Here is a 26,386-nt window from a genome sequence, read left to right as displayed (position 1 = left end):
ACCACATTGCTTATGTTGGAACCGAGGAAACCAGGCTTCCTAGTGTCTCTGGTGTCACATCTCTCTGTCGTGGTTCATCTCTCCACGTTTTTCCAGCTGTGATTCTGCAGTTTGACGGCCTGTTTCAGTGATATTAAGTGGGTTAGGTAATTGTTGCTTTCACTGTACCAGATCCCATGCCGAACTAATCTCAGCTTTAGTCTCTGTAAACTGTAGTAGTCATCGAGGCAGGGTTTGATGCAGACTTGAAACAGCCCAAGGTTAATGGCAGAGCTCGCAGGGGCTTTTGCAGCCCTGAGCTGCTCATGAAACGCAGCGAATGCCCAAATACCTCTGTAGTTATAGTCACACCCTCCTCGCCTCGTCGCTGGGCCAGATTGGAGTCCTGTCAGCGTTTGTTTTCTGGTCTGGTCCCGGCCTGTCCATACCGCTTTAATACCCCCGATACACCAGCCTCTTTACATCGACGTGCTTGCTGTGGGCAGCTCAATTCTCCCTTTCAGTGGCCTGAATGACAATGCTGCTGCATGCTGACGATCTGCTGACTAATGACGGACCTCTCACTGGCCTCGGTGGCACAGCAGGGCCGGAAAAATGATACCTGTGAATGCCGTGCTATTACCGGGGATCAGAAAAGGTTGTAGAAGTATCCAAAGAAACTAAATATTGTTTTTTTTAAACTCTGTAAGACCCAAATATAGACCAAATTTTTTTTTTAAAATAGAATAAAACAAAGCAAATATGTATGTAGGTATGTATGTATGTATGTATGTATATATATATGTGTATATATATACGTGTATATATGTGTGTGTGTGTATATATAAACACACACATATACATATATGTGTGTGTGTATATATATACACATACACACACACACACACACACACACACACACACACACACACACACACACACACACACACACACACACACACACACACACACACACACACACACACACACACACACACATATATATGGTTATACATGGTTGTCTAAGAGACAAAGTTAAACCATTGATAAGTTATTATGTAACCATAACGAAGATGACACACCTTCACATCTCAAAAATCAGGTTAAACAGCAGTTTGACAGTAGGGTGTGTTTAAAAGGTCAACAGCATCTTCCTTTCTCACTGTGCAGCAGCGTGGTAGCTCTGTTTATACCTCTGTGTCGTAGTGCTTTAGCTGATTAAACTTGCAAGACTTGTGGCTTTTACATAAATCCTCGACACGCCACACAGGTGGTCCCGTGTGAAAGTAATGCTGTTTGCCGTGCATCTGGATGACATCGCTTCATTAAAGGCCTGCTTCTGCTACGATCCATTTAGCTCCAGCGGTGTGTTTTTAATTTAGTTTCACACGTGGGTACAGACTGATTGCAGAGTAACGATGCTGCAGTGAGTCAGCAGTGGCTCTGCTGTTTATAGGAGTGGCAGGTTTGACTCGCGAGTCTGATAGTTATAAATAAAAATCCATTCAGCTTTGCTTTCTGTACATTTTCAGAGGTGTTGTTTACATCTCATGATTGATCGGCACAGCGAACCTCTGGCTAATCTTGCATGACAAGGTGGTGTAATGTTCAGCTCAGTCCCACAGGATTATTGTTTTGAAATCGCTGTGGTTGTTGGAGAAACCCAAATGGCAGGAAGGCTGCTGAAGTAGATGTAAACAGTAAATGTACACTGGCTGTTTCTAGAAACACTGCAAGGAATTAATCGAATAATGATCACGATTTAGGCTTCCTCTAAATACGTGAACAAGATCAACTGAGATATTGGGATTTATAACGCATGTTCTGCCGCTAGAAAACATCCGCTTTAGTAAATATATGTATGTATGTAAAATAATGATTTTTTTTTTTTTAAATGATGTATTTTTGCATCATTGGGTTTTACAGAGTTAATGAGTGTTTTTTCTTTTACAAACATCAAAGCTAGTCAGAATTACTTTCATCCCTACTAATGACAAACCTCTGACTAGTATCAGTTTAGCAACAGTTCTCGCTAATTAAAGTTACCGATTTGCACTTTTCCTGCCAATTGTTGGCAGTCTGCATTCATACAGGCCCACAGGAAAACTACAGAACCAGTGAGAATTGGGCCGAGCTGAGTCAACACTCATTTTCAAATCCTGATATTCCCATTCACAAAAAACTCACAGGCATAAACCCAGTGGACGATAGCTGTAGGTGGATGCTCATGATTTAAAAACCCTCCTTTTCAAGAGATTCTTGACATTTGATATTTCTAAATCAACAACAATAAGTACATATGTTGGTAGTTAACCTGTTAATTGTCCATTAGGGTTCCAAGTTTTGATTATTTTGATCGTCAGTTATTCTGTCAAATGTATTCTCAGTAAATCCATTAGTTGTTTGGTCTATAAAATGTCAGAATAGGACCAAAAAGTGATCGATTAGTCTTTTCCAAAGTGCAAGACAACCTTTTTAGGTGTCTGATTTTGCCCACAGTGCACAGATGGAGCAAAGAAACCAAAAGATATTCCAATTTCAAAAGCTGTTGGGGTTTTTAATTTATCATCTGGCTATCAAAATAGGTAATATTGGTTAATCGGATGATACTGTCTAGTTCAGAGATTATTTACTGTGTTGATTTTCATTTAAAAAAGACCATTAAAGGCATGACTTTCTAATTTTCTGTTTTAAAAGCAATGTATTTATTTTTGAAACCTTTAAGGATGGAAGTTGTTTTTGCAAACATTCCCAGCCAGTGCAAACATGCTTTCTTTACCAACTGTGTGTCTTGCAGTTGAACAATGTTGATATCTTTATTTATTTGGAACATTATTTGGCTCTGATTGGATGAGGCCAGTAGCTTATCATCACGCTTGTTCTTTTCTTGTAAGTAAATGCTTGCTGTAGCATTTAGTAGCTTGTACTGTGAATTCATATTGAGTAATTGGGGCTGCCCCGCTCATTTACCTCATAAGTAATCAGCGGCTCTCAGGTTCCTAAAGTGAACTTTTAGTGGGGCTTTTATCAGGTAAAGAGAGGCTATTTCTGCTGAATCAGATGACACACTGTGCGAGTGGGTAAAAAGGAAGTGGGGAAAGTTCATTTGAACTAATTCAGACAAGGGTCTTATGACTGAAAACTGTGAAACTCGTGACAAGATAACTGACACATGCCATGCCGGCTGTAGGCAGCTTCAGCTGAGCGTTGTGCTTCCTCCACAGTGCTGCGTGTGTTACTATGCCGTCACAAACCACATCAGAGATGGGCTCGGTTACGCTGATGAGTAGATCGTAGTGACAGCGTTTAAGGGGGACGTTTTCCTCTCAGAAGAGTCCCTAAGGCCGTGATTCATGCAGTTGTTTCCTGCCTGTTTTTTAAGGTCACCCTCGAGGTGGAATGGAAATTTCAATAAAAATCCCTGATTGCTTATCCGCTCAGAAAGCACAGCTGAGTTACACGTAGTGGCAATGCTACTTCATACGCCACCACTCCACTCCTCTCTGGGGTTTAGTGACTTTTCTTTTCTGCCAGGCGTTTACTGAAATGCCAGCCTGTAAACACGTCCTACCGGCGTTTAAAACTTTCTCTGTCTGGTGCAAACTCGCTCTGTTTACACCACGAATTACTGGGTCAGTCGTCCGTTCAGACGATGATGTGGCAGCGCTGAAATCCCTCTCATTGCTGTTGTGTTTTTCCGTCTCCAGGTGCATGATGAACCTACTGTGCTGTAGCAGTCTAAGCTAGTCAGGTGCCGCACCATGGCCAAACCTGGGAGCGACAGAGATGGAGCCATGGTGGATAAGCAGGCGGGGAAGAAGGTATGTTCAGTGTTTCCTCTACGATTCTTTTCAGCAGCGGCAGCAGGTTCTCTGGGAGTCGTGGTGGTGTAAACGAATGACACTAGACTGTGGATTTTACTTGTACAACCTATTTATTGAATGGCCAGTTGAAAATAGCTGAATGTAAAAGTAAAAAAAAAAAATTTGAACAAGCTCATCTGAAAATGCAGTCAGCAGTTATTCACTTTCTAGGCTGTGCTCTCGCGACTAATTAACGTCGTATTAACCCCAAAGAGTAGATACCGAGCAAGGTAGTTATCTGTAGTTTACCTTAGTACTCGCGAGTACCCGACATAGTGCAGATTCAGCACGCAACATGCGGTGTTTCCAGCTTTGATCAGGTGTGTTTACCCGGCGCAGGCTGCAGCTCAGTTGCATAAAGTACACTGGACTTCTACTTTATGCAAATTAGACGCGGCGTGCGGAGATTCCACGCATCATAAAACTGTCCTCAAACATCTAAACTAGGCGTCGGTGACCTAAAACGAGGACAGATTCAGCTGCTGCACAGATTATTTCTCGCCTCAAATGCTTTCAGAAATACTTTTTGCTGAAGTGTTGAAGACAAAATTTTACAAAAATGAGACACAAAACAACAAAAGAACAATCTAGTATTTTACTTGCTGATCAAAACAACTTGTCCTGGTCTAGAAGTGATTTTAAATTTATAGTTTTACTAATTTACAATCTGCAGTTAATGTCTTCTCTGGAATTTTTACACTTTGAGGACCGGATTGGACCCTCTGGAGGGCCGCTTTTGGCCCGCGGGCCACATGTTGGACTCACCTGGTCTCAACACACTCATCACCCCCTCCGCTACCATCTGGATGTTGTCCTCGCTACACTTCTTCTCTGTACAGTTTGCATCGTAAACATGTCTGCACTCCAGCAGACATGCGTGTTGATGCTGACATGTTAAACTAACATTGTGATTTTAGTTGACTGTATTTGATTAAACAGATGTTTGTTGGTGCAGTTAATATTTTAAGGGCCACTCTGAGTGTTTGTTTGTGTTGCACTGCTCTGGTTTATCATAAAACACTGAGATGCTTCAGTCTGTGAGTTGTCATACCGGCTCCTTTTCTGCATTCATGAGATGGACCGTTTGTATCTGCTTTATATTTTTAAGGCAAAAAGTGCTTCACATCTTTGCTCTCCTCTGCTTTCGACACTTTGGCTTTGCGCAGCTGGCACATTGCTTCACTGAGATCAAAGAAGCACCACGCTGCAGACGTTCTCCTCCTGCCAGAAATGTATTTTACTGCACCAAAGCGCAGCTCACTAAAAATAATAGTACTGAAAAAAAAGCTTTGTCTGCAGATCGGAGCGCTAAAACCCAGTAATAGAAAGACGCCGGGATAATACAGAAATTACTGCTGGAAACCGGAGACATTAAGATCTGAAGATCTGTGTATTTCCTGGAGAATCAGATGGCCCCTTTATGCACACGTAAAGCTGATTTCAATCCAAACTGTAAAAACCAAAATCACATCCATAAAAGCAATTAGAAGCCGCGAGAGAGGGATGCAATTTAACATCTTGTGTCTTTTTGAAGTTGTGTTTTTATTATGGCTCAGATTTTTGGCCAAAAGCAGTCCTCCAGAGGGTCCAATCCGGCCCTCACAGTGTAAAAATTCCACAGAAGACATTAACTGCAGATTGTAAATTAGTAAAACTATAAATTTTAAATAAATTCTGCACCATGACAAGTTATTTTGATCATAAAGTAAAACTAGATTGTTCATTGTTCTTTTGTGTCTTATTTTTGTAATGTTTTGTCTTCTTTATGTTGTTTTTTGTCTGAATTTAGTTGTCTCACATTTTTGTCATTTTATGTTTTCTTTTTGTCTCGCGTGTCGTGTTTTTCTATTTTTTTGCCATTTTGTTTCTCGCTTTTGTCATTTTTTGTCGCTTTTTTCTGTCATTTGTCTCATTTTTTGTTGTTCAGTGTCTCGTTTTTGTTGTTTTGCATTTAATTTTTGTAATATTTTGTCTTGTTTTTGTTGTCTTTTTTGTCTGACTTTTGTCATTTTGATCATAAAGTAAAATACTCTATCATTCAGTTCCAGATCGCTGTAACTAAATGTTGTGTTCCTTTGTAGACACTCTGTGATCTGGAAGTTGTAATGTGGAAATGATGAACTGAGGCTGAATGTTGCTGAAATTCAATTTATTTTGGGATGTTGATGAAGTTTTGTAAAAAGATAACTCCTTTAATATTGACCTTATCAGAATGTACTTTTTTGCACTAAAACAAAGGAACCATTAGGAGTTGTGGTTATTTATAAGTTACTATGCTGTGATTTTACTGGTCCGACCCGCAGGAGATCAAACTGGGTTGAATGTGGAACTTGGACTAAGATGAGTTTGACACCGCTGACCTGTATTTATTGTTGTTTTTGTATGTGCAGGGACCTGGTCTGCGAATTAGCTGTTAGCTATTGACCTATGAACATGGCATTGGTTATTGTAACATTGCTTCTTGTTCTGTCCCTATTAAATAAATGTATAATAAAAAAAAAAAAAAAAAACAACATGCTGGAGACACTCTGTAGTGTAATCAGTGCTCTTTGTTGGGTTACTGCCAGGCTTTAGCTTGAAATCCTGCCTTCATGCCAATTTCAATCCCTTTTTGTTGTCAAGCTAGTTGGCTGTTCTTCGTCACAGTTTATGTGTATTGTTGACATTCAGACGGCACTAACCCAGGCCTTTGCTATATTTAACATGTCTGGTTTTCTTTTTGTGCGTCTCCCAACAGAGCAAAGACAAGTTGTCCCCTTTCACCAAAACTCCGAAGCTGGACCGGAGTGAACTGCTGGGGAAGGAGGGGAAAGCAAAGTCTTCCATGAAGCGCAAGCTGTCCTTCACGACCAGCCCGCCCCGGACGGAGGAGCGGGATTCAGACACCGGTAAGGAGCGCTCCTCCTCCCTGCTCCTCCTGCTGGCTCGCTGCCATGTCCTCACGCTGCCCCCTGGTGGTTGGCTGTTGAAACATTTTCTTCAGGGACGTAAATGATATTTAGAGCCCCAAAACCCTCTAAAATAAACAAAACCGAGCAACAATAGCAACAATTTACTGATTCTGTTTAGCTAGAGCCTGCTGTGTCTTATTCCTTTGTGTCATATTGCCTCAACTTTCCCCCAAAACTATTTCAAAAACACATCAGTTAGCCACATTGGGTACTGGTTAACTTGTTTATTTCTATTATAAATGACACTCTGGCTTGTTTTGATTCAGTAATACTGCATAAGATTAGGCATTTTTCACTCATTTGTAAGAACGTGTGAAAAGATAGCAGATACATTTGAGACTGTGCAAGATAAAGACAGATAAGGAGACACTTTATTCATCCCTTTAGGTCAGGGGTGTCAAACTCGTCATAGTTCAGGTTCCACATTCAGCGCAGTTTGATCTTAAGTGAGTCGAATCAGTAAAATCAGAGCGTAATGACCGATAAATAACCACAACTCCAGATGTTTCCTTTTGTTTTAGTGCAAAAAAGTTCATTCTGAAAATGTTCACATTTAAGGAATTATCTGTTTACCAAACTTCATGAAAAACCTGAAATTTCTTACTAAAAATAAATTCAATTTCAGCAACATTCAGCCTCAGTTTATCATTTCCACATTGCAGCTTCCAGATCAGAGTGTCAACCAAGGAACACAACATTTAGTCATCTGGAACTGAACCACAGAGGATTTACTGTATGATCAAAATGACAAAAGTCAGACAAAAAAACAACAGAAACAAAATATTACAAAAATTAGACGCAAAATGACAAAAGCGTGAAACAAAAACGACAAATAAAGCACAAAATGACAAAAATGTGGCAAAAAACACAAGACAAAAGGAAACAAAACGACAAAAAAGAAACAGAATGACAAAAAAATGAGACAAATAACAAAACAAAAGACAAAAAATTACACAAAAAATTATAAAGTGACAAAAAAAGAGACAAATGACACAAGGCCAAAAATAAAAAAAGCGAGAAACACAATGACAAAAAATTTGAAAAACGACACAAGTGAGACAAAAAAACACAAAACAACAAATAAAACAAGTCACAAAATGACAAAAATAAGACAAAATATTCCAAAAAATGAGATGCAAAATGACAAAAAATAAGACATGACACAAAACAAAAAAAGACCAAAAATTACACAATCAAGTTATAAAGTGACAAAAAAAGAGACAAATGACACAAACAAGACAATGGCAAAAGCAAAACACAAAATGACAAAAATAAGACAAAAAACACAAGCGAGACAAAAAGGAAACAGAACAACAGACACACGAGACAAACGACAAAAATCGGACAAAAGAAGACAAGCAACTACAAAAGTAAGACAAATATTACAAAAATGAGACACAAAATGACAAAAGACCAATCTAGTATTTTACTTTCTGATCAAAACAACTTGTCATGGTCTAGAAATTATTTTGAATTCATAGTTTTACTAATTTGCAATCTGCAGTTAATGTCTTCTCCGGAATTTTTACACTTTGAGGACCGGATTGGACCCTCTGGAGGGCCGCTTTTGGCCCACGGGCCGCATGTTGGACACCCCCTGCTTTATACAGAGGTCACATGTGTTACATTTAAAAAGAATAAGGGAAATAATGTGCTGGTAGAAGAAGTAAGGTGCAAACGGAAAAAACAGATGATGCTGGTGCAATAAAAAAAATAAAATAGCTTTCCTGAATGCGTGTTTGTTCTTTGTGTTGGAGGTAAACAGTCGCTGCTTCACATTATAGACATCTCCAGCTTGTACAAACACTATTCCCCTCCTGCCACTTAGACTGTGTTTAACTCTGTGTTTACATCAGATTTGAGAGCCTAAAACAGGTTGGCGTATCGTACAGCCGTAATTACAATAAATGAAGTTTATAGCCAACTCGAGGTCCTGCAGGTTTGCCTTCATCTCGTCCTTTCAGTGTGTGGTCCTGCCTCATTCCAATAGATCAGAACCCTCAATCAGTCCCTCCAGGATTTCATGGACGTTTTTCCAGATTGTTGCGGCCCTGAAATGCCTGAATTCACAGCAATTTTTCTAAAAAACTGTGATCTAAGTTACGTTTTATTTGTTGCAAGACAGTGACAGTTGCTAAAAAGTTACATTTTTTTCAGGTTTTAGAACTCGTTTCAACATTTTAGTTGACAATATTTATTCCTCCAACCAGAGCTGATGTGAGAATGTTCTTCCTACATCACCTTTTAGTCGAATTATTGGAATTTTCTTCCTGAAGGTTTTGCAAATTTTCAGAAGTTTGGAGAATTTTTTTCCTGAATTTTTGGATTTTTTTCAGACTAGGAAACAATATTTTTTGGTGCCTGTAAATGAAGACAACAGGAGGGTTAGGCACTAAATGATCATTTACTATTGAATGAATCATATGTGGACATATCTGTTGGTGCCTTAAAAAGTTAATTTCACATCCTGGCACATGTGTTCATACACACACGCTCACGGCTCGTCACATCCATTAATGAATCTAACTTCCCTTCATTCTTTCAGAGCTCCAACAGATCTGGATGCAGCAGCTTCCATCACGGTGATCTGTCTCATTTCAGCCGTTCTCCTGATATGTTTGGCGGTAGAAATGTGTTTTTCGTTTGTTTTCCACGAGTGTAAAACAGTTTAGCTCAGCTTTGGTGAAAAACATCAGGGAATTTTTTCTCACGGTCTTCAGCAGTATGTTTTGTTGGTAAATGAGAGACATTAGAATGGGACATGTCTGCGTCTTCAAACCAGAAACGAGGAATTGAATTCGGTGACGTACGTGCATTACGTTGGACTGCTATGATTGGTGGAACTCACAGGAGGCGGGACAAAATTGTGGAAAAGTTGCGGTGATTGGACAAAATTGATGGAGATTGGTTGAACTTGCGTTACAACAACCTCGCGAACTCCTGGAGGGACTGCTCGATTGTGAAAGTATACTTGCATAAAAGCTAAACCAACATGGAGGGCGGCTTTGCCATCCGATAGCTTTTCCCCGGTTGCCTCTGTGGGACAAAACGGGAAGCAGTGACTCCGCTGACTGCCTCGGATCGGATCTCCTCTCCTCTCTTGTCTCCTGATTTGCCATGACTCATAATCCGGTGTGCCTTTTTGTCTGTGTTTGAGTACATGTGAAATGAGGAGGGTGAGCGGCGAGAGTGAGCGTTAATGCAGTGCTTTCCTACCCTTTCCACCCCCTCCCTCCTCTTCCTCCCTCCTCTTCCTCCCCTCCTCATCCTCTCTGCTTTGCACTGTAGATGACTCAGACCCAGGCCAGTCGAGTGAGACCTGGGGAGAGAGATTAGTGCCTCCCTGCAGGATATACGCAGGTAATCGCTGCAGCCCGATCCTCGAGTCGCCCACTTTGCCTCCGCTGTAAACACACACACACACACACACACACATGCACATGCGTGTTTTTTTTTTTGTTGTTTTTTTTTTGCGCCTTGCATCTGCCCCCTGTTGCAGCTCACGCATGTTTGTGTTCAGTAACAAACCGACCGGCGGAGGCTTAAGAGAATGTTGTCTTTCTTTGATTGGCCCCTCATGCTTGTCATCTGTTCCTCTGCGTGCCCGACAGATACAAGGAGAGGAGGAAAAACATGTTTCTATGACGACGAGGCCGTCCCTCGGACCGTTCTTGACGATTTTTCCCTGTTTCTCTTGCAGATAAAGATGGACCAGACAAGAAGAAGGTTAAAAAGGAGGCCGGGGGCAAGAAGTCCCAGGTGCCTAACCTTCTGTTTGGGTATCCGCTGTCAGAGCGCAAACAGATGGCTCTCTTAATGCAGATGACTGCCAACAGTCCAGGTTTGTGTACCTGCCCTCTCACCTCAACCACATCCTCAAGATGGCTCAGAGTGTATTTACCTTTGGATGACTCATGCCTCCAAGCGTCTTAACTCTCCTGTATTTTATGCACTGCAAAAACTCAAAATCTTACCAAGTCTATTTGTCTTATTTTTAATCAAAATGTCTCATCCTATTTGATTTAAGATAAATTAATTTAACAAGAGACATTTCAGCAGATGGAGGGACTTGTTTTAAGACAATGCATCTTAAATATCTTGTTAAGTCAAACAATCTTGAAATTATCTTGTTTTGAGTTGAATTTTACAAGAAAACTCAAAATAAATTTAACCCTCGTGTCGTCCTGCAGGGCAAATTAACACAGTTTAAAGTTTGAAAATGTGGGGAAAAAATATATTTTCACAGAGAAACTTCTGATGTCCACATTTTCAACATTTTTGGCAAATCTTTGAATGTTAAAAATGTTTCTTAAGAACATTCACCAAAAACTCAACCAAAATCAAGCGAATTTCGCTGGATTTTGGTTGATTTTTATGTGAATGTTCTTAAAGAAAATATTAGAAGTTTTACATATATATATGGAATCACTTTAGATATTTTTAGGAATTTTTACTCATTTTTTGAACATATTTCCAATAATTTTCTTGCCAAATTTGGGGAATTTTTTAAAAATAAAACTTTTAAGAAATTATTGGAGTTTTCTTCCTAAAGGTTTTGCAAATTTTCAGAAATTTGGGCAATTTTTTTGCTAATTTTTTTGGATTTTTTTCAGACGAGTCCGTAAATGAAGACAGCAGGAGGGTTAATACATGTCAAATTAGGAGGTTACATGAAAGCAAAAATCTATTTTTGAGTGAAAAACAGCTATTTTTTTTTTTTTTTTTTAAGCATATGTGGCTTATTTTAAGACACCTAAGCTTGACAATCCTGGTAAAATGTAGCTTAAAATAAGTTTTCCCAGCTAATTTTGATCTCAATATTCTAAATATATCTTATTTCAAGAAATCTCACCAAGCCATTTTTCACTTGTTCTACTGGCAGATTTTTTTCATTCATTTCAAGGTAAAAGTTCCTTGAAATAAGTTTTTTTTTTTTTTTTCTTGTTTTGAGAGGGGCATTTTTTCCAGTGAGAGCGGGTCTAATATTTCATGTAGCTGCTCAGAAATGTTGTTTGTGTTGTTTCAGATTGTTTTTGTGAAAAATAGGCTCGGAGTAATTTACAGAGGGTAGGTCTGAGATTTTATCTAGCTGCTCAAATTGTTATTTCTGTTGTTTCTTAGTGATTCAGAGCTGTTGCTTGAGATTTGTTTTTGGCTCGAAGTGGTTTTGATCCTTATATCATGAAAATACACAAGTCAGCTTTACTGTCTCATTGCATTTTGACATTTAAACTCTGCTCGTCTGACTCTTTGCCAGAGAGCAAATAGGTGTGTTTCCTGAACACATGTAAAACAGTCTCTCGGGTTTCCAGTAAAACCAGATTTACTGTAGTTTCTTATTCTATTCCAAAGAGAAACGTAATCAATCTCAAGCTGTGACAGGCTTTTGCTTCCAGCATCCATTAAGTCCTTTCTCTCTCTGCCTGCCTCCAGACTCTACACCCAGCCACCCCTCACAAACCACCCCTGTGCAGAAGAAGGTCCCCAGCAGCGCCTCGTCTCGGCAGAAAGACAAGGTCAACAAGAGGAACGAGCGAGGGGAGACTCCTCTTCACATGGCCGCCATCCGGGGAGACGCCAAGCAAGTTAAGGAGCTCATTAGCCTGGGAGCCGATGTCAACGTCAAAGACTTTGCAGGTACGATGCCACGGGAGATAATCTTTTAACGGCTTTCAATATGTCTGGATGGCTGCTATTAATGGCATGAAGCTGAGCAACAGCTGCAGAGTTCAGAGAGATAACGCCGGCAGTAATCAGTCTGCATGTTGCTCCCTCCTGTGCAGATGTTGTGTTTTTGTGTAGCGGGTTAGATTCAACATTAATAGCAGCAGTGAACTGTGAAACTCTTTCTCCAGGTTGGACTCCTCTTCACGAAGCCTGTAATCTCGGTTACTATGACGTGGCCAAGGTCTTGATAGCAGCAGGCGCAGAGGTGAACACGCAGGGTCTGGATGACGACACACCGCTACACGATGCTTCCAGCAGCGGGCACAAAGATGTAAGAACTTCACTTTGAGTTTTTCCAGAGCAGCAGGATGCAAAAGTAAACTGCAGCTTTGGGTAACATCCCCACACAGGACAGTGTCTCAACCTCAATATGCACTTATCAGAAGGTCTTTTACAGTAGTTAGTAGAGTCAAAATTAATCATCACAGCAGACATTCTGACATGGAAAATTACCTTTGTCATCATGTATTCCTGTTTGCCGTCTTGTCAAAATGTTGAGTAGAATGATTTCTTGCGATTGTTCATAAATTGTTGGAGTATGTCTAATACAGGAGGTCCTCGGTTTACGACGTCTTTGACCCACGATGTTTCATCGTTACGTCAGAACTGGTTAGGTGGAACTAGTTAACAAGCGGAGCGGATGAATACATCGTCACGCGGTGCTATCAGACGGCTTTGTTTCCATTCTCTGGTTGTACTCCACCTTGGATTGTGCTACATTCACTAACTTGTTGTCCTTCATTATGGCTCCCAGCGTAAGTCTGACTCTTCTGATGCTTGGAAGAAAAGGAAAGCCGTCTCCGTCCAACTGGTTAAACTCCTGCTTTCAAAATGAATCGAGTCGTCGCAAACTCTTTACTGTGGCTCTTGATGCACATTAGAGTGAAAACTGCAACAAAAACAGAATGAAACAACATAAATACATGAAAATAAATCCTTGTAACTTCACCAGTGAGTCCAAAAATGAAGCTAATTACTGACGACATCCACAAAAGCATGTACATGTGTAAAACTAAACATAAAACAGCAGACAGCAAGTGACAACTGTCAACAGACAACTTCAAAATAAAGGCTTTTTCAAAATAAAAGTGCATCGATAATTCTGTCTTAAGGGTAACATGCCATGGAAGTGAAATTAGATTTAATAAAATGCTGGAAACACCGATGAACATTGACATTAGTAGGTCTAGTTGTAAAAACAGTGGAACATATTCTGTTATCTAATGGTAAAATGATTCATACATGCATGAAAGTCATCGATATTCATGACTTTTTTGAAGAACTGATCCGTATCGATTTGTTTACATTTTCTCCGGAGTTCCGACTTACGGCGAAAATCGACTTGCGTAGATCAGTACGAACGAAACTCTGATGTAAGTCGAGGACCTCAGTTATATATTATTTTATCACTCCAAATTTATATAGTTTACAGCCTTTTTCTGACAATTTCAATTTCAGTTGTAATTATCATGAAGTTAGACTCATTATTCAGCGGACACATACGTCTTTTCAGTTGTTTTGCTTGTAAATAAGGCCAAAATGTATTACTTGCTTGAATTGTGTTGCTTTAAACCAGGGGTGTCCAACATGAGACCCGTGGGCCAAAAGCGGTCCTCCAGAGGGTCCAGTCCAGCCTTCAAAGTGTAAAAATTCCAGAGAAGACATTAACTGCAGATTGTAAATTAGTAAAACTATAAATTTAAAATCGTTTCTAGACCATGACAACTTGTTTTGATCAGAAAGTAAAATACTAGATTGTTCTTTTGTCGTTTTGTCTCATTTTTGTAATATTTTGTGTCGTTTTTGTTGATTTTTTTGTCTAACTTTTGTCCTTTGTCATGTTTTTGTCTTTTTTTTGTCTTGTTTTTGTCATTTTGTCTTTCGCTTAGCCATTGTTTTGTGCATCATTTGTGGTTTTTTGTGTTGTTCATCTGCTGTTTTTGTCGTTTTGTTTCTCGCTTTTGTCATATTTGGTCTCATTTGTGTAATTTTTTGTCTTGTTTTTGTCGTTTGTCCATTTTTTGTCTCTTTGTAACTTTTTTTCAGATTTTTTTGTCTCCTTTTGTTTTGTTTCGTGTCATTTGTCTCATTTTTGTAATATTTTGACTTGTTTTTGTTGGGTTTTTTTGCCTTTTTTGTCTCACTGTTGTCGTTTGATCACAAAGCAAAATCCTCAATGGTTCAGTTCCAGATGATTAAAAGTTGTGTTCCTTTGTCGACACTCTGTGATCTGGAAGTTGTAAAGTGGAAATGATGAACTGAGGCTGAATGTTGCTGAAATTGAACTCATTTTTCTTCAGAAATTTCAGGTTGTTCATGATGTTTTGCAAAAAGAGAATTCCTTAAATTTACTGTTTTGCTTAAAACAAGGGAAACAATTGGAGTTGTGTTTATTTCTAGGTTATTCTACTGTGATTTTACTCGTCATTTGAGATGAAATTGGGCTGAATGTGGAAACTGAACTAAAATGAGTTTGACACCCCTGATTTAAAAGATAGTAACTGTCACTATTTTGAATCAAAATTTATACATTTAGTTGTTTAGGTTTTTCCTTTTGACTGTATTTTCTTGGAAAAAGCAAGAATTGTGTGTGTTTTTCAAGAGAATTTCAAGAGTTTTCCCTTTTGATTTTCTTCAGATTGTGAAACTCTTACTCCGTCACGGTGGCAACGCCTTCCAAGCCAACAAGCGTGGTGAGCGCCCGGTGGACGTGGCTGACTCTCAGGAGCTGGAGCAGCTGTTAAAGGGAGAGGTGCCGCTGTCGGACCAAGATGACAGCTCGTCAGGTATGCAGCCTCCTACTACTAAGTTTTAGACTTGTTACTATGCTCACATACTCTGCCCCTTACAGCACAATATCCCTCATAGTATGTCTACTATAGATGGACAAGATGGGGCTTGATTTATCAAACTACTTGTAGTCACAGGATTGCATTTGCATAATTAATCATTTTACTGTTTTTATATTTTTGACTCCACAGACTCCGAGGACCCACCATCCGTCAATCCATCCAGTGTGGACGACAACATGGAAGATTCTGATACCGAAAAGGACTCGGATGGGAAACCGGCCACAAAGGCATCATCGTCCATTCCGGGGCTGGATGAGTACGAGTTCAAGGACGAGGAAGAGGAGGAGGATCTCAGCAAAGCCCTGAATGACAGACACATCCTCAGGAGGGAACTCCGGCAGCGGGAGAAGGAGGACAAAGACAGGAATCATGTGGCGGGAAAGCAGAGCGGCAAGGGGGATTCTTCTTCAAAGTCTAAGAAGCAGAAGACGCCTCGCGTCCACTGCAGCTCAGATACCTCCAGTGATGAAATGGAGAGTCTGTCGGACAAAAGAAACTCGCCCACCTGCTCACAAAACTCGGAAAGCCTCAAGCCAGACACAAGGTCGAGAAAGGACAATGCCGAGCAAAAGGACAAGGGCAAAGTTAAGAGGAAGAGCAAAAGCCAGAATAAAAACAAGGAAAACCAAGAGGACGGGAAAGAGAACAGCAAAACACTGGTCCTATCTCTTGCGACTGTTTCTGAGAGCACAGAAAAGGGTCGAGAGGAAGACTCGTTCAAGATGTCTTTCAGTCCTAAAGACGACTCGTCCGTCCACCTCTTCCATTTGTCATCCATCAAATCTCCCAAACTGAACCACAGTCTGACAGACAAACAAACGCCACTCAAACAAGAAAATACTAAGATGTGCGTTTCCATCAGCGACAGCTCGTGTCCGGTGGACGGTGTCAAATACAACCACTACACAGACGCAGACTACTGCACTGAAGGCTCCAGCACCAAGGGATGTAAGCACAAGGAGAAGAGCAAACATCAGCAGAAAGATTCCGGTGTGGACGGAGACGACGGTCACTCGAGTCCCTACAAAGACGGCAGCATAGGAAACAGTATAGAGAGCGGCGACGGTGCCTTACGGAAGACCGATTTAGACGGCAAAGTAGTGAAGAAGCATAAACTCAAACACAAGGAGAAAGACAAACACCGAAGGGAGTACGAGGCAGAGCGGAGCCGCCACAGGCAGAAGGAGGCCAGGAAAGATAGCCACAGGAATTTGGAATTTGACAGAGAGTTCTGGAAAGAAAATTTTTTCAAAAGTGATGAGACGGATGAAGCTCTGCCAGCGAGAAAGGAAGGTGAAGACAACAGCTCGCTGCAGAAGACCTCTGATTCCTCTCCTGTCAAAGATGAAAGAAACACAAAGGAGAAACATTCCGGTAGCAAGGAAAAGAGGCAGAGAGAGGAGCGAGAGAAAGACAAGGCCATGAAAAAAGAGCGGAAGGAGGCTGCTGGTAAAGAGGTGAAGGATTCAAAGCTTAGCGAGTGTGACGAGAAAGTGGACTGCCACGGCTCAGGGCGGATTCCTGAGGAGTCGCTGCAGAGCAACAGCATGAAAGAAGAGACAGAAGAGAAACCCATAAGCGGGATCACAGCTGATCAAGAACAGCTGGAGCCCTCTGAAAAAGGCTCACGCGAGAAAACTGACAAGAGGCTCCCAGGAAAGGAAAAAGATTCAGAAAAAATGGAGAAGAGGCATCCTGACAAGGAAAAAAAGGTTAAAACGGAGCAGTCTGACAAAGCTGAGCCACAGAATTCAGTGGATCGTTGGAAGGAAAAGGAAAGAACAGCGGCCATTTCTTCCCTCTCACCTGGAGATAAAAGCTACAAAGAGAATGAAAAGCTGAAATCCTTAACCACAACAAAAAAGCATGAAGACAGCAGGAAAAGTAAAGATAAGTTTGAGAAGCGGTCTGATAGGGAGAGGCAGGACAGAGAGTACGGTGTGGGAGATCACAGAGAAAAGGATCGAACAAACTCCGACAGGAAAGGAAAACCTCTGGAGAAGACTGCAGATCACAGTAAATCTGATCGCTCCAAAGAAAAGGACTGCGACAAGAAAAAGAGAGATAAAATAAAAGATGGGACTCTTTCCTCAAGCTCCAATCTGAAACTGCTTTTAGAAGAGAAGAAGAGCTATCTGTCTGAGAGCAGCAAGTCCTTATCTACGAAATCAAAGGAGGAAGTTATGAGAACGCCAGAGAAGGATCGTGACCGGCGAGATCGTGACTCAGATAGACACAAGGAAAAGGATAAAGACCGACACAAAGACCGCTCCCAGCAGGCCAGAATCAGCAAGGCCAAACCCAATGAGACGGACGCAGACAAGGCCAAATCAAAAGCTGCTCCAACAACACGAGACGCCAAGCCAAAAGAAAAAAGGCTTGTGAATGATGACCTAATGCAGACCAGCTTTGAGCGCATGCTCAGCCTGAAAGACCAAGAGATTGAGCAGTGGCATCGGAAACACCTGGAAAAAATCAAACAGAAGGAGAGGGAACGGCTTAAACAACGACCTCTGGCAGATCCAGGGAAGTCCAAGCCTAAAGACAGGACGAAAACTGAACCATGCTTGAGTAAGGAGCTAATGCGCTCAAAAAGTTCTGAATCATCCGACGTCCACAGCAGAGACAAACCCCTGAAGGACGGGACCAGCCCCAGGACAATGTCCCTGGATGGGAAGAGTCTACCTTCCATCAGCGCTAAGGTCATGTCGGCGGTTGAAAACTGTCTGACCAGATCACCGCGGCCAGAGAGTGAACGCTGTGGCCTCATGTCCAGATCCGTGTCTCTAGTCTCCATCGCTAGCTCCGAGGATTCGTGTCAGGCCACGACATTAACACCCAGAAACGTTGAATACGACTCCGACATGAACCTGGAAGCCTCAGACTCACAACCTGCGTATCTCCAGTCTTCCCTCGTCATTCAAGCCACCAGGTCGCCGTCTGTTCACGATAAAGATTGCAACAGTCTTCCCGATGCTCCCCAAACCAATCGGACGCTGCTGTCCGGCAGACATGAATCTCCGTACCTCAGGGCAATTCTGGACGAGGACGCCAACTCATTGACTGAGGCTAAAGCTGTTGAAACTCTGCCAAAACCCAGCCTGACTACGGGAGAGGAGCTGAGAACAAAAGAGTCCTCAGAAACTGAGGAGAGTCTCAGCAGTAAACAAATTACAAATTCAGTTGCTGATTCAGGGACAGAGAGGGAAGGGAGCGCTGCTGGATGCTTGACAACACAACTGTTAAACAAAGATCTTCCAAGTAAAAACCCAACACTTCCCGAATCTGGCAGCTCTCAAACCGGGTCAGTAGAGCAGAAGAGCTCTGCTTCCTCTGATCCTCCTGTTGTGACAGACGTCCAGAGTGAGACGGAGGCTTCACAGGCAGAATGTAGTAAAGAATCTGATCAACCTCCGATACCTGCAGTTTCTCCTGCCGCTGAGCTGGCGGCGCTCCAGCAGAGAGAATCACTCTCATCTTCTGCTACTGAGAATCAGCAGCAGACAGAATCCACGCAAGTTTCTGATCACAAAGATAAACTTCCAGAGACTGCTGATGGATCTGAGCAAGAAAATATGGAAACAAAGTCAGAAAACCTCCGAACTGAAGGGGTGGGGAGTCCTGTACCGTCCACCAGCTCGCACATTCCCAGCCCCACTGCAGGAGAGTCCTTGCCAGGTTTAAGCAAAACTAACACCGAGTCCAAATATTCTCAAGAGGATATGGATGTAGAAAACCAAGACTGCAAGAAATCAAGACCTTCCAGTGACACTGCAGGCCCGTGTCTTGATGCCCAGATGGAGAAGGACAGCGTTCCCAGTGCAAGTCCTGAACCCCAGGCTGAAGAGATGACCGACGTCACTCAGAGCTCAGAGAGCAGCTGCGATGCTGCCGTTCCTCTTCCAGCAGAGACTTCGTCCGTCGAAGGCAGCCTGAGTGCAGAAGGCTCGTTTGAATCCAAAGCAGAGGTTCCGTCGGAGCAGATGGAGGTGACGCCTGCTGACGAAAAACCAGAGTCGTCGTCGTCGGTCATAGAAGATCAGAGTCAAAGCGCCGTCCATTCGGCAGCTCAGACGGACAGCAGCAACACCTCAGGGAGCTCCTCTCCACAATCCGGAGACCGGGATTCCGATTCCTCGGGGGCAAAGCTCAAGGTTCGCTCTGCGGACGAGGAAGTCGACGTCCACGTGCCGCATCCACGCAAGAGGAAGATGCCGAAGGTGTTGAGCTCCCAGCCGTACTCCACCGCCCAGCAGGACAAGGAGAGAGGCCAGCAGTCTCTAGCTGCTATCGTGGACTCTGTGAAGCTGGAGGAGATTCAGCCCTACCAGACGGAGAGGGCCAACCCTTACTACGAGTTCCTGCACATCCGCAAGAAGATCGAGGAAAAGCGCAAAGTGTTGTGCAGCGTCACTCCGCAACCGCCACAGTATTATGACGAATACGTGACCTTCAATGGATCCTACCTCCTGGACGGAAACCCACTCAGCAAACTCTGCATACCAACAGTGAGTCGTCATTATTTTCTGATGTTTGGTCGAGCTGTGTCATGAAATTACTAATTGAACGACCTACTTTAATACTGAGGCCCTTTAAGTTTGCTGATTTTCTGCTCATTTTCAGTTAGCATTTCCATGTTGTTTATTAATAACAGCAAAATAAGCTACAAAATGAGAATAAAAAGATTTAAATCATTTCAGTGAAGTGGTTCAACATCTACCAGACCTTTTGGGCTTTTGAAGTTTAAAAAAAAAAAAAAAAAAAAAAAAAATGCTATTTAGAGATTTAGATGCTCTCATCCCATCCAAGTTTCCAAAATGAGAACTTGTTACTGCAGGAATTTATTTAATTTTAACATAACTATTTCTTTTTTGAGTTTATCTGTAGATAAAAATTGGGAATTACACATAAGACTGAGTAAAATCATTTTTTGTTTATTAGTGTTTTTCAGAGTGATGTACATTTAATTAACATTCTGATTTTTGTTCATCTCATTTTCTGGTTATTCTCTTCTGTTTTTACGTACAAATTGTGATCAGAAAGTGTTCCATTTGCTTAAAGCTTGCAAATCTTTAAATCTGAACAGAATTAGATTTAATTAGATCCTTTTGAACCCCTAACCTTCATGCTGACAAACAGATTCTCAGCCTGTATTTTAAAGCTACTTTAAGTGACAGAAGCAAGTCAGTTTGGTGCAAAGTAAATATAAGGAAAATGAACTACGCTGTGACCGATAAAGTGTTTTTAACCATCTTCCTCTCTTTTTTATTGTTTGTTTGAACAGATAACTCCGCCTCCTTCTTTACCTGAGCCACTGAAAGAGATGTTTAAGCAGCAAGAGGTCGTCCGGATGAAACTACGACTGCAGCACAGCATTGAAAGGGTTCGTAGTTCCACTCTTTGTGTTTTTAAATCCAAGTTAACGTGGGGATGAGGACTCTCAAAGGCTCTTACAGGACAGCAGAACTTTTCAATGCCAGAAAGTTTTCCAGCTCTGACTGGTTTATTTTCTCTTTCGAACAGGAAAAGCTGATTGTTTCCAATGAGCAGGAAGTCTTACGAGTCCATTACCGGGCAGCGAGAACACTAGCCAATCAGACTTTGCCTTTCAGTGCCTGCACCGTTCTGTTGGACGCCGAGGTGTACAACATGCCGCAAGACGTCCAGGTAAGTGAACACCAGTTCCGTGTGTTTAATTCATCTAATGTGAGCAGTTTCAGTGTGTTTGATGAGCTGTTGTTTGTTTGGTTTACAGAGCGATGATGGCAAAACGTCGGTAAGAGACCGATTCAACGCCCGGCAGTTCATGTCCTGGTTACAGGACGTCGACGACAAGTTTGACAAACTGAAGGTAAGCCCTAACGATGAACTATGACTATGGCTCAGCTTCTAGAATGTGTTTCTTTATCTTGTTACATGGTAAAATAAATAGTTTTGGTGTTTGGGGTAATGACAAAATGAGACACATTAAGATGTCTCTTAATTAAGAGAAATTGTGATTTATCGCAGTTATCTGACTTTTCACAGACCAAACGATTCATCAGTCAGCCCTGAAAAGGATCGTTAGATGAGTTAATAATGAAAATAATCCATAGTTTGAGCTTTAGTAAGACTTTTAGTTCACCTTTCCCCACTTCCATTCCGTATTATTAGCCAAAAATGATCTTCACACTCAACGTAGAGTGAGAAATGTTAATGTCTAGATTGAGTCCTGGTGTTTTTATCCACAGGAAAGTTGTGCAGTACTCCTGCAGTGATTGGATTTAACGCCTTTATAGACTGATTTCTGCCTAACTAAACATTCCTCTTTAAAATCACAATTTGAAATGAACTGAATAAAACAACATAAATACATGAAAATAAATCCTTTAAACTGACCCAGTCAGTCCAAAAATGAAGCTAATTACAGATGACATTACCTCTGTGGCGTTTACAAAGTAGAGAGCCGAGCATCCAGGAAAGCTAAACATCAAAACAGCCGACAGGAAGTGACAAACTGTCAACTTCAAAATAAAGGCTTTTTCAAAATAAAAGTGCATCAATAATTCTGCCTTAAGGCCAACACACCATGGAAGGGAAATTAGATTTAATAAAACGCTCAGAACAGAAACACCAACGAACATCGGCATTATTAGAGCAAGTCAAACAGGTCAACATATTCTGTTATCTTCTGGTAAAATGATTCACACATGCATGAAAGTCGTTGGTGTTCATGATTTTTATGAAGAACCGATCGATGTTGTGATGCACGGAACAACTTTGTTTGCGTTTTCGCAGGAGCTCCGACTTCCATCAGTCTGTAGGAACGGAACTCTGACATAACTCGAAGACCTCCTGTATGTAGCCCTGTGATAAACTGTTACCTGTCCAGGTGCTCCTTCACCCTCAGTCAGCTGAGATAGACTCCAGCCCCCATGACCCTAATGAGGATTAAGTGGTGTATAGATGATGGATGAACCATTTGTCTGATAGAACCCTTACTTTTGGTTAACCCTGGTGTCGTTCTGCGGGTCAAAATAACCCGGTTTAAAGTTTGAAAATGTGAAAAAAAAAATCTGTTTTCACAGTGAAACTACTGATGTTCACATTTTCAACATTTTTGGGAAATTTTTGAACATTTTTTGGTGGAAGAAAAGAAATGTTAAAAATGTATCTTAAGAACATTCACCAAAATCCAGCGAATTTTGCTGGATTTTGGTTGATTTTTATGTGAATGTTCTTAAAGAAAATATCAGAAGTTTTACTGATATATATGGAATCACTTTAGATATTTTTAGAAGATTTTTACTCACTTTTTGAAAATCTTTACAAGAATTTTGACGAAGTTGGGGGATTTTTTTTAAATAAAACTTTTAAGGGAAACTTTAAAGGAATTATTGGAATTTTCTTCCTGAAAGTTTTGCAAATTTTCAGAAATTTGTGGATTTTTTTTTGCTGAATTTTTGGATATGTTTCAGACAAGGGAACAATTTTTTTTCTTTTTGGAGGGACAACTGTTTCACACACATCCTCTGCCAGGGTCAATGCCCTTATCTTGTCATTTTAAATAAAGGGAAATGCTTTTTTCCACACCTCTACCAAGCTTTACTGAATTTGATGCAATAGTTTTATGTAAATTTGCTGTCAAACGGCCTTAAAAAATACCTCAACCTTTGCTCCTGCTTAAAGAACACTGCAGAATTAGTTAATGGAAAACAAAAGATTCTGATCCAGTGCACCCTTTTTTTTTTTTTTTTTACATTTTTAATTCCTGATTTTGAACCCTGACAAAATATTAGTAGAGAACATGGCGAAAAGAAGCGGTAAATGAACCTACGTCGACCTGGATTAATTTGGTTTGACACACGAGTTCAATTTTATTCAGTTTTAATATTTACATCCTTGTTAAGTCTGAAGTTCAGAAGCTGAATATTTCAAGCAGTCAGCTCCATGCTTTTGTAACCGTAAATCCACAACAGTGAAGAATTATCGCTGCCATGAATGCCCTACATCTGTAAGGAAATGCCCGACAGTAAACAATAACAGTCAGAACTGAGGGTTTGGACTGCAGACAGCAACGACCACAAGCCACAGCTACTTATTCAATGAGCAGACGTCTTCATTTGGTCTTTCAGCATTAGAAAACCATTTCTATCCAAACACGACGCCTTTAGAAACTTGCTGGATGTTTCTCCCGGTGCGTCATCTGGCAGTTTGTCATTCAATGTTAAGAAATCTCAGCACTCATCTAAGTTTGTGTGTTGGTGGTCAAACTCAGGTTGCTTTAAACTATAAGTTGTGATTTTACCTTTGAAAATGTAAAAACGAGATAATTTTATGCATTTGAAACAGATTTCCTCCTTTTTTGTCACTTTTAGTTTGTGACAGTTTAAAAGTTTTATAAAAAATGAACTACAGTCTAGAGTCTTCTGTCCATGTTGTCCTTGGATTTATCCAGACTAAGATGACGATGTGTTACTCAGTCCTTTCCCATGACGACGATTCATTTCTCCCATTTCCTGGGAAAGTTGTCCTCCTCATTCCACGTGGAAAACATCCGTTTTTCCATTACAGTTTCTAATTGCTGCTTCTTTTGCAATCAAGACGTAGAACACTTCTTTAAAAAGTGCAAAGCAAAAGGAATTCTGACCAAAGACAGTGCAAACCTTGGGCACAGAGAGTGTCATGAGATCACTGGATCTCAGGTGGTGGTGGTTCTGGGAGGGTGTAGGAGGTTGGAGACCTGGTAGATGAGTAGAAGTCAGTGTTGGAGTCGCCTGGTGTAAAGGGAGGACCAACCCAGGTGGAGAAAGAAGCACCGGCAGCAAGATGGATGGCTGAGTGATGAACGATATCAAGCCTGTTAGGGGCCACTTATGGGCCATTTTATAGGTGACATCACTGCAGTCGAACATGGGGAGGATGGTCGTCTTCACAAGAGTGTTTAACCCTCCTGTTGTCCTCGTTTATGGGCACCCATAAACGAGGACAACAGGAGGGTTAAAGCAGCGTGATGATTGAGACTCTGCTGCCAGTGGAGGAGTTAGTCTGGAGCTCTGTCGTCAGACTCTGTTGCTGTGGACGGATTAATGCCGTGTTTTTCCTCCACAGACGTGTCTCCTGATGAGGCAGCAGCACGAGGCGGCGGCTCTGAACGCCGTCCAGCGTCTGGAGTGGCAGCTGAAGCTGCAGGAGCTGGACCCGGCCACCTACAAGTCCACCAGCATCTTCGAGATCCCCGAGTTCTACATCCCGCTGGTGGAGGTCAACGACGACTTCGACCTCACCCCGATATGAGCCCACGGAAAGACATGCGTTGCCACGGCGACGGCCAGATAGGCGACACGAGCGGTGGCGGCGGTCCGTCGTATTCGGTGGGAAAAAATGTGAAGCACTTAGAATGTGGCGGCGACACAAAAGAGCACTTAGAAAAGAGAACGATTTAACTCCAGAGCTCTTAGAGTCACAAACAGACCACCCACCAGGAAGTAGACGGGTCCAGAAGACCAAACGCTGAGCTGCTCCTCATCAGCAGAAAGATTTCAAATGTTTTCAAAGTGAGTGTTCATACGTTGTGTACAGACTGTGCTCTTAATTTTTTAACTTATTTTATACATAAAACAATTGTGCATTTGTAAATAGCCCATGTAATTATTGTTTTAAACCTGTAAAAACAAAAAATAATGGATATTTTGATTGTAAACTTGTTCTGTCTGATGTTTTAATGGACCAAAGTTGTTTTTCTATCGAGTCCTCTTCGTCCGTGATGTTCTTGTTGTCGTTGGCTTAAACTCTAAGCATGTGTTGGCTTTCGTTGTGTTTTTTGTTTCTCCTGTTTCTTCCTTCCTCATCTGGAGTTTTACGCCACAGCTGGTGTTTTTGGATTTTGGCAATTAAATGCTGTGCATGCGTTGCGTTGTTTGTGTTTTTCCTCCAGAGCTGTACTGTGGACTGAATCGTGAGGTTTACCGAAGTGTTCCAGCATTTTTTTTCCTTCTTTTGTTTTTTTTGTGTTCTGTCCGTTCTGCAGCCTCACTCTTCATGTGTCGTCCATCGTGTCTTGTGCACATTAAAGTCTGTTGTGGCTTCCAAGGAAAAAAAAAAAACATACTTTTACAGTTTCAATGTGAGATCACAACAAATCCTATTTTTTCAACATAATGCCTTTTGAACGATAGTTCTAAAAAATGTCTATTTTAATATTTACTTGTTACATGACTTGTACATATTTGTAATATATAATTGAATAAATTTTATTTGTTGTGAAATTAACTTTTGGTTTGTGTGACTGATTCTGAGGCAGCAATTTTATTTTCAGCCAGCAGGTGTCGCTGTAGGAAGTTCTGAACTCATAACTGGTTTAAAACTCTTTAAAAAACCCACTGTAGCAAAAAATACATCACACACGCACACACACACACATATATATATATACACACACAATGTAAAGACATTTTTTAAAAACTTTTTTTGCTCATTTTTTCTATATTTGGGTTTTACAGGGTTAAACAGATAAACTGAGTGACTTTTTTTGTTAAATTAAGTTTCTTTTTGTTGATTAACTTTTTAAAAAGAGACATTTTCTGCATCTCCATTTAAAATGTGCCTTTGATGGTATGAAACCTTATTTTTCTTGTTCTTTGACCTCATGAACATTTCAACCATCACTAGCAGACATGAGACAGTAAGTTACTCCATGGAATAATCTTTTTTTCCCAAACAAAAAGTCAAATTAATTTTTTTTTTTTTAAAGTGAATTTATTTTTACACGTTTGGTCTTTTATAGGAGTTAATATTCAACATGAAAATGAATGATTTTTTTCCTATAATTTTACAAGTTATTATTTGTAATTTAAATAATTAAATAAACAGAAAAAAAATCTAAAAAAAGAATTTTAAAAATTGGTTGCTATTTTGTCAATCCTTAATATTCACAATTTGTTTGACAAATAATAACAGCAAATATCAAAGAAATACTTTACAGTCATATAATGTCAAAGAATGAATTAGCATTTGTTAACATACAGATTTTTAA

At 40.8% G+C, this 26,386-nt stretch overlaps 1 protein-coding gene across 3 annotated transcripts in view; it reads left to right on the top strand.

The window, feature by feature from the left end:
- ankrd12 (ankyrin repeat domain 12) overlaps positions 1–25,623 on the top strand; it is a 43,737-nt gene extending 18,114 nt beyond the window's left edge. The window contains exons 2-13 of one of the 3 annotated variants that reach the window (XM_023273756.3): positions 3,687–3,800; positions 6,580–6,730; positions 10,082–10,153; positions 10,494–10,634; positions 12,227–12,430; positions 12,649–12,791; positions 15,159–15,306; positions 15,502–19,880; positions 20,657–20,755; positions 20,896–21,039; positions 21,128–21,223; positions 24,463–25,623. In XM_023273756.3, coding sequence (XP_023129524.1) covers positions 3,741–3,800; positions 6,580–6,730; positions 10,082–10,153; positions 10,494–10,634; positions 12,227–12,430; positions 12,649–12,791; positions 15,159–15,306; positions 15,502–19,880; positions 20,657–20,755; positions 20,896–21,039; positions 21,128–21,223; positions 24,463–24,648 — 5,823 coding nt within the window. In that variant the 5' untranslated portion in view covers positions 3,687–3,740 and the 3' untranslated portion in view covers positions 24,649–25,623. Of the gene's footprint in view, positions 1–3,684; positions 3,801–6,579; positions 6,731–10,081; positions 10,154–10,493; positions 10,635–12,226; positions 12,431–12,648; positions 12,792–15,158; positions 15,307–15,501; positions 19,881–20,656; positions 20,756–20,895; positions 21,040–21,127; positions 21,224–24,462 lie in introns of all 3 variants that reach the window. The other 2 variants (XM_055014203.1, XM_023273757.3) reach the window with 2 other exon arrangements.
- Positions 25,624–26,386: the final 763 nt, after the last annotated feature.

This window comes from Amphiprion ocellaris, chromosome 10, assembly GCF_022539595.1.
Source record: "Amphiprion ocellaris isolate individual 3 ecotype Okinawa chromosome 10, ASM2253959v1, whole genome shotgun sequence".
In the NCBI taxonomy this organism is placed as follows: domain Eukaryota; kingdom Metazoa; phylum Chordata; class Actinopteri; family Pomacentridae; genus Amphiprion; species Amphiprion ocellaris.
The sequence above is the reverse complement of the archived record's forward strand: the minus strand, read 5'-3'. Positions and strand labels throughout refer to the sequence as shown.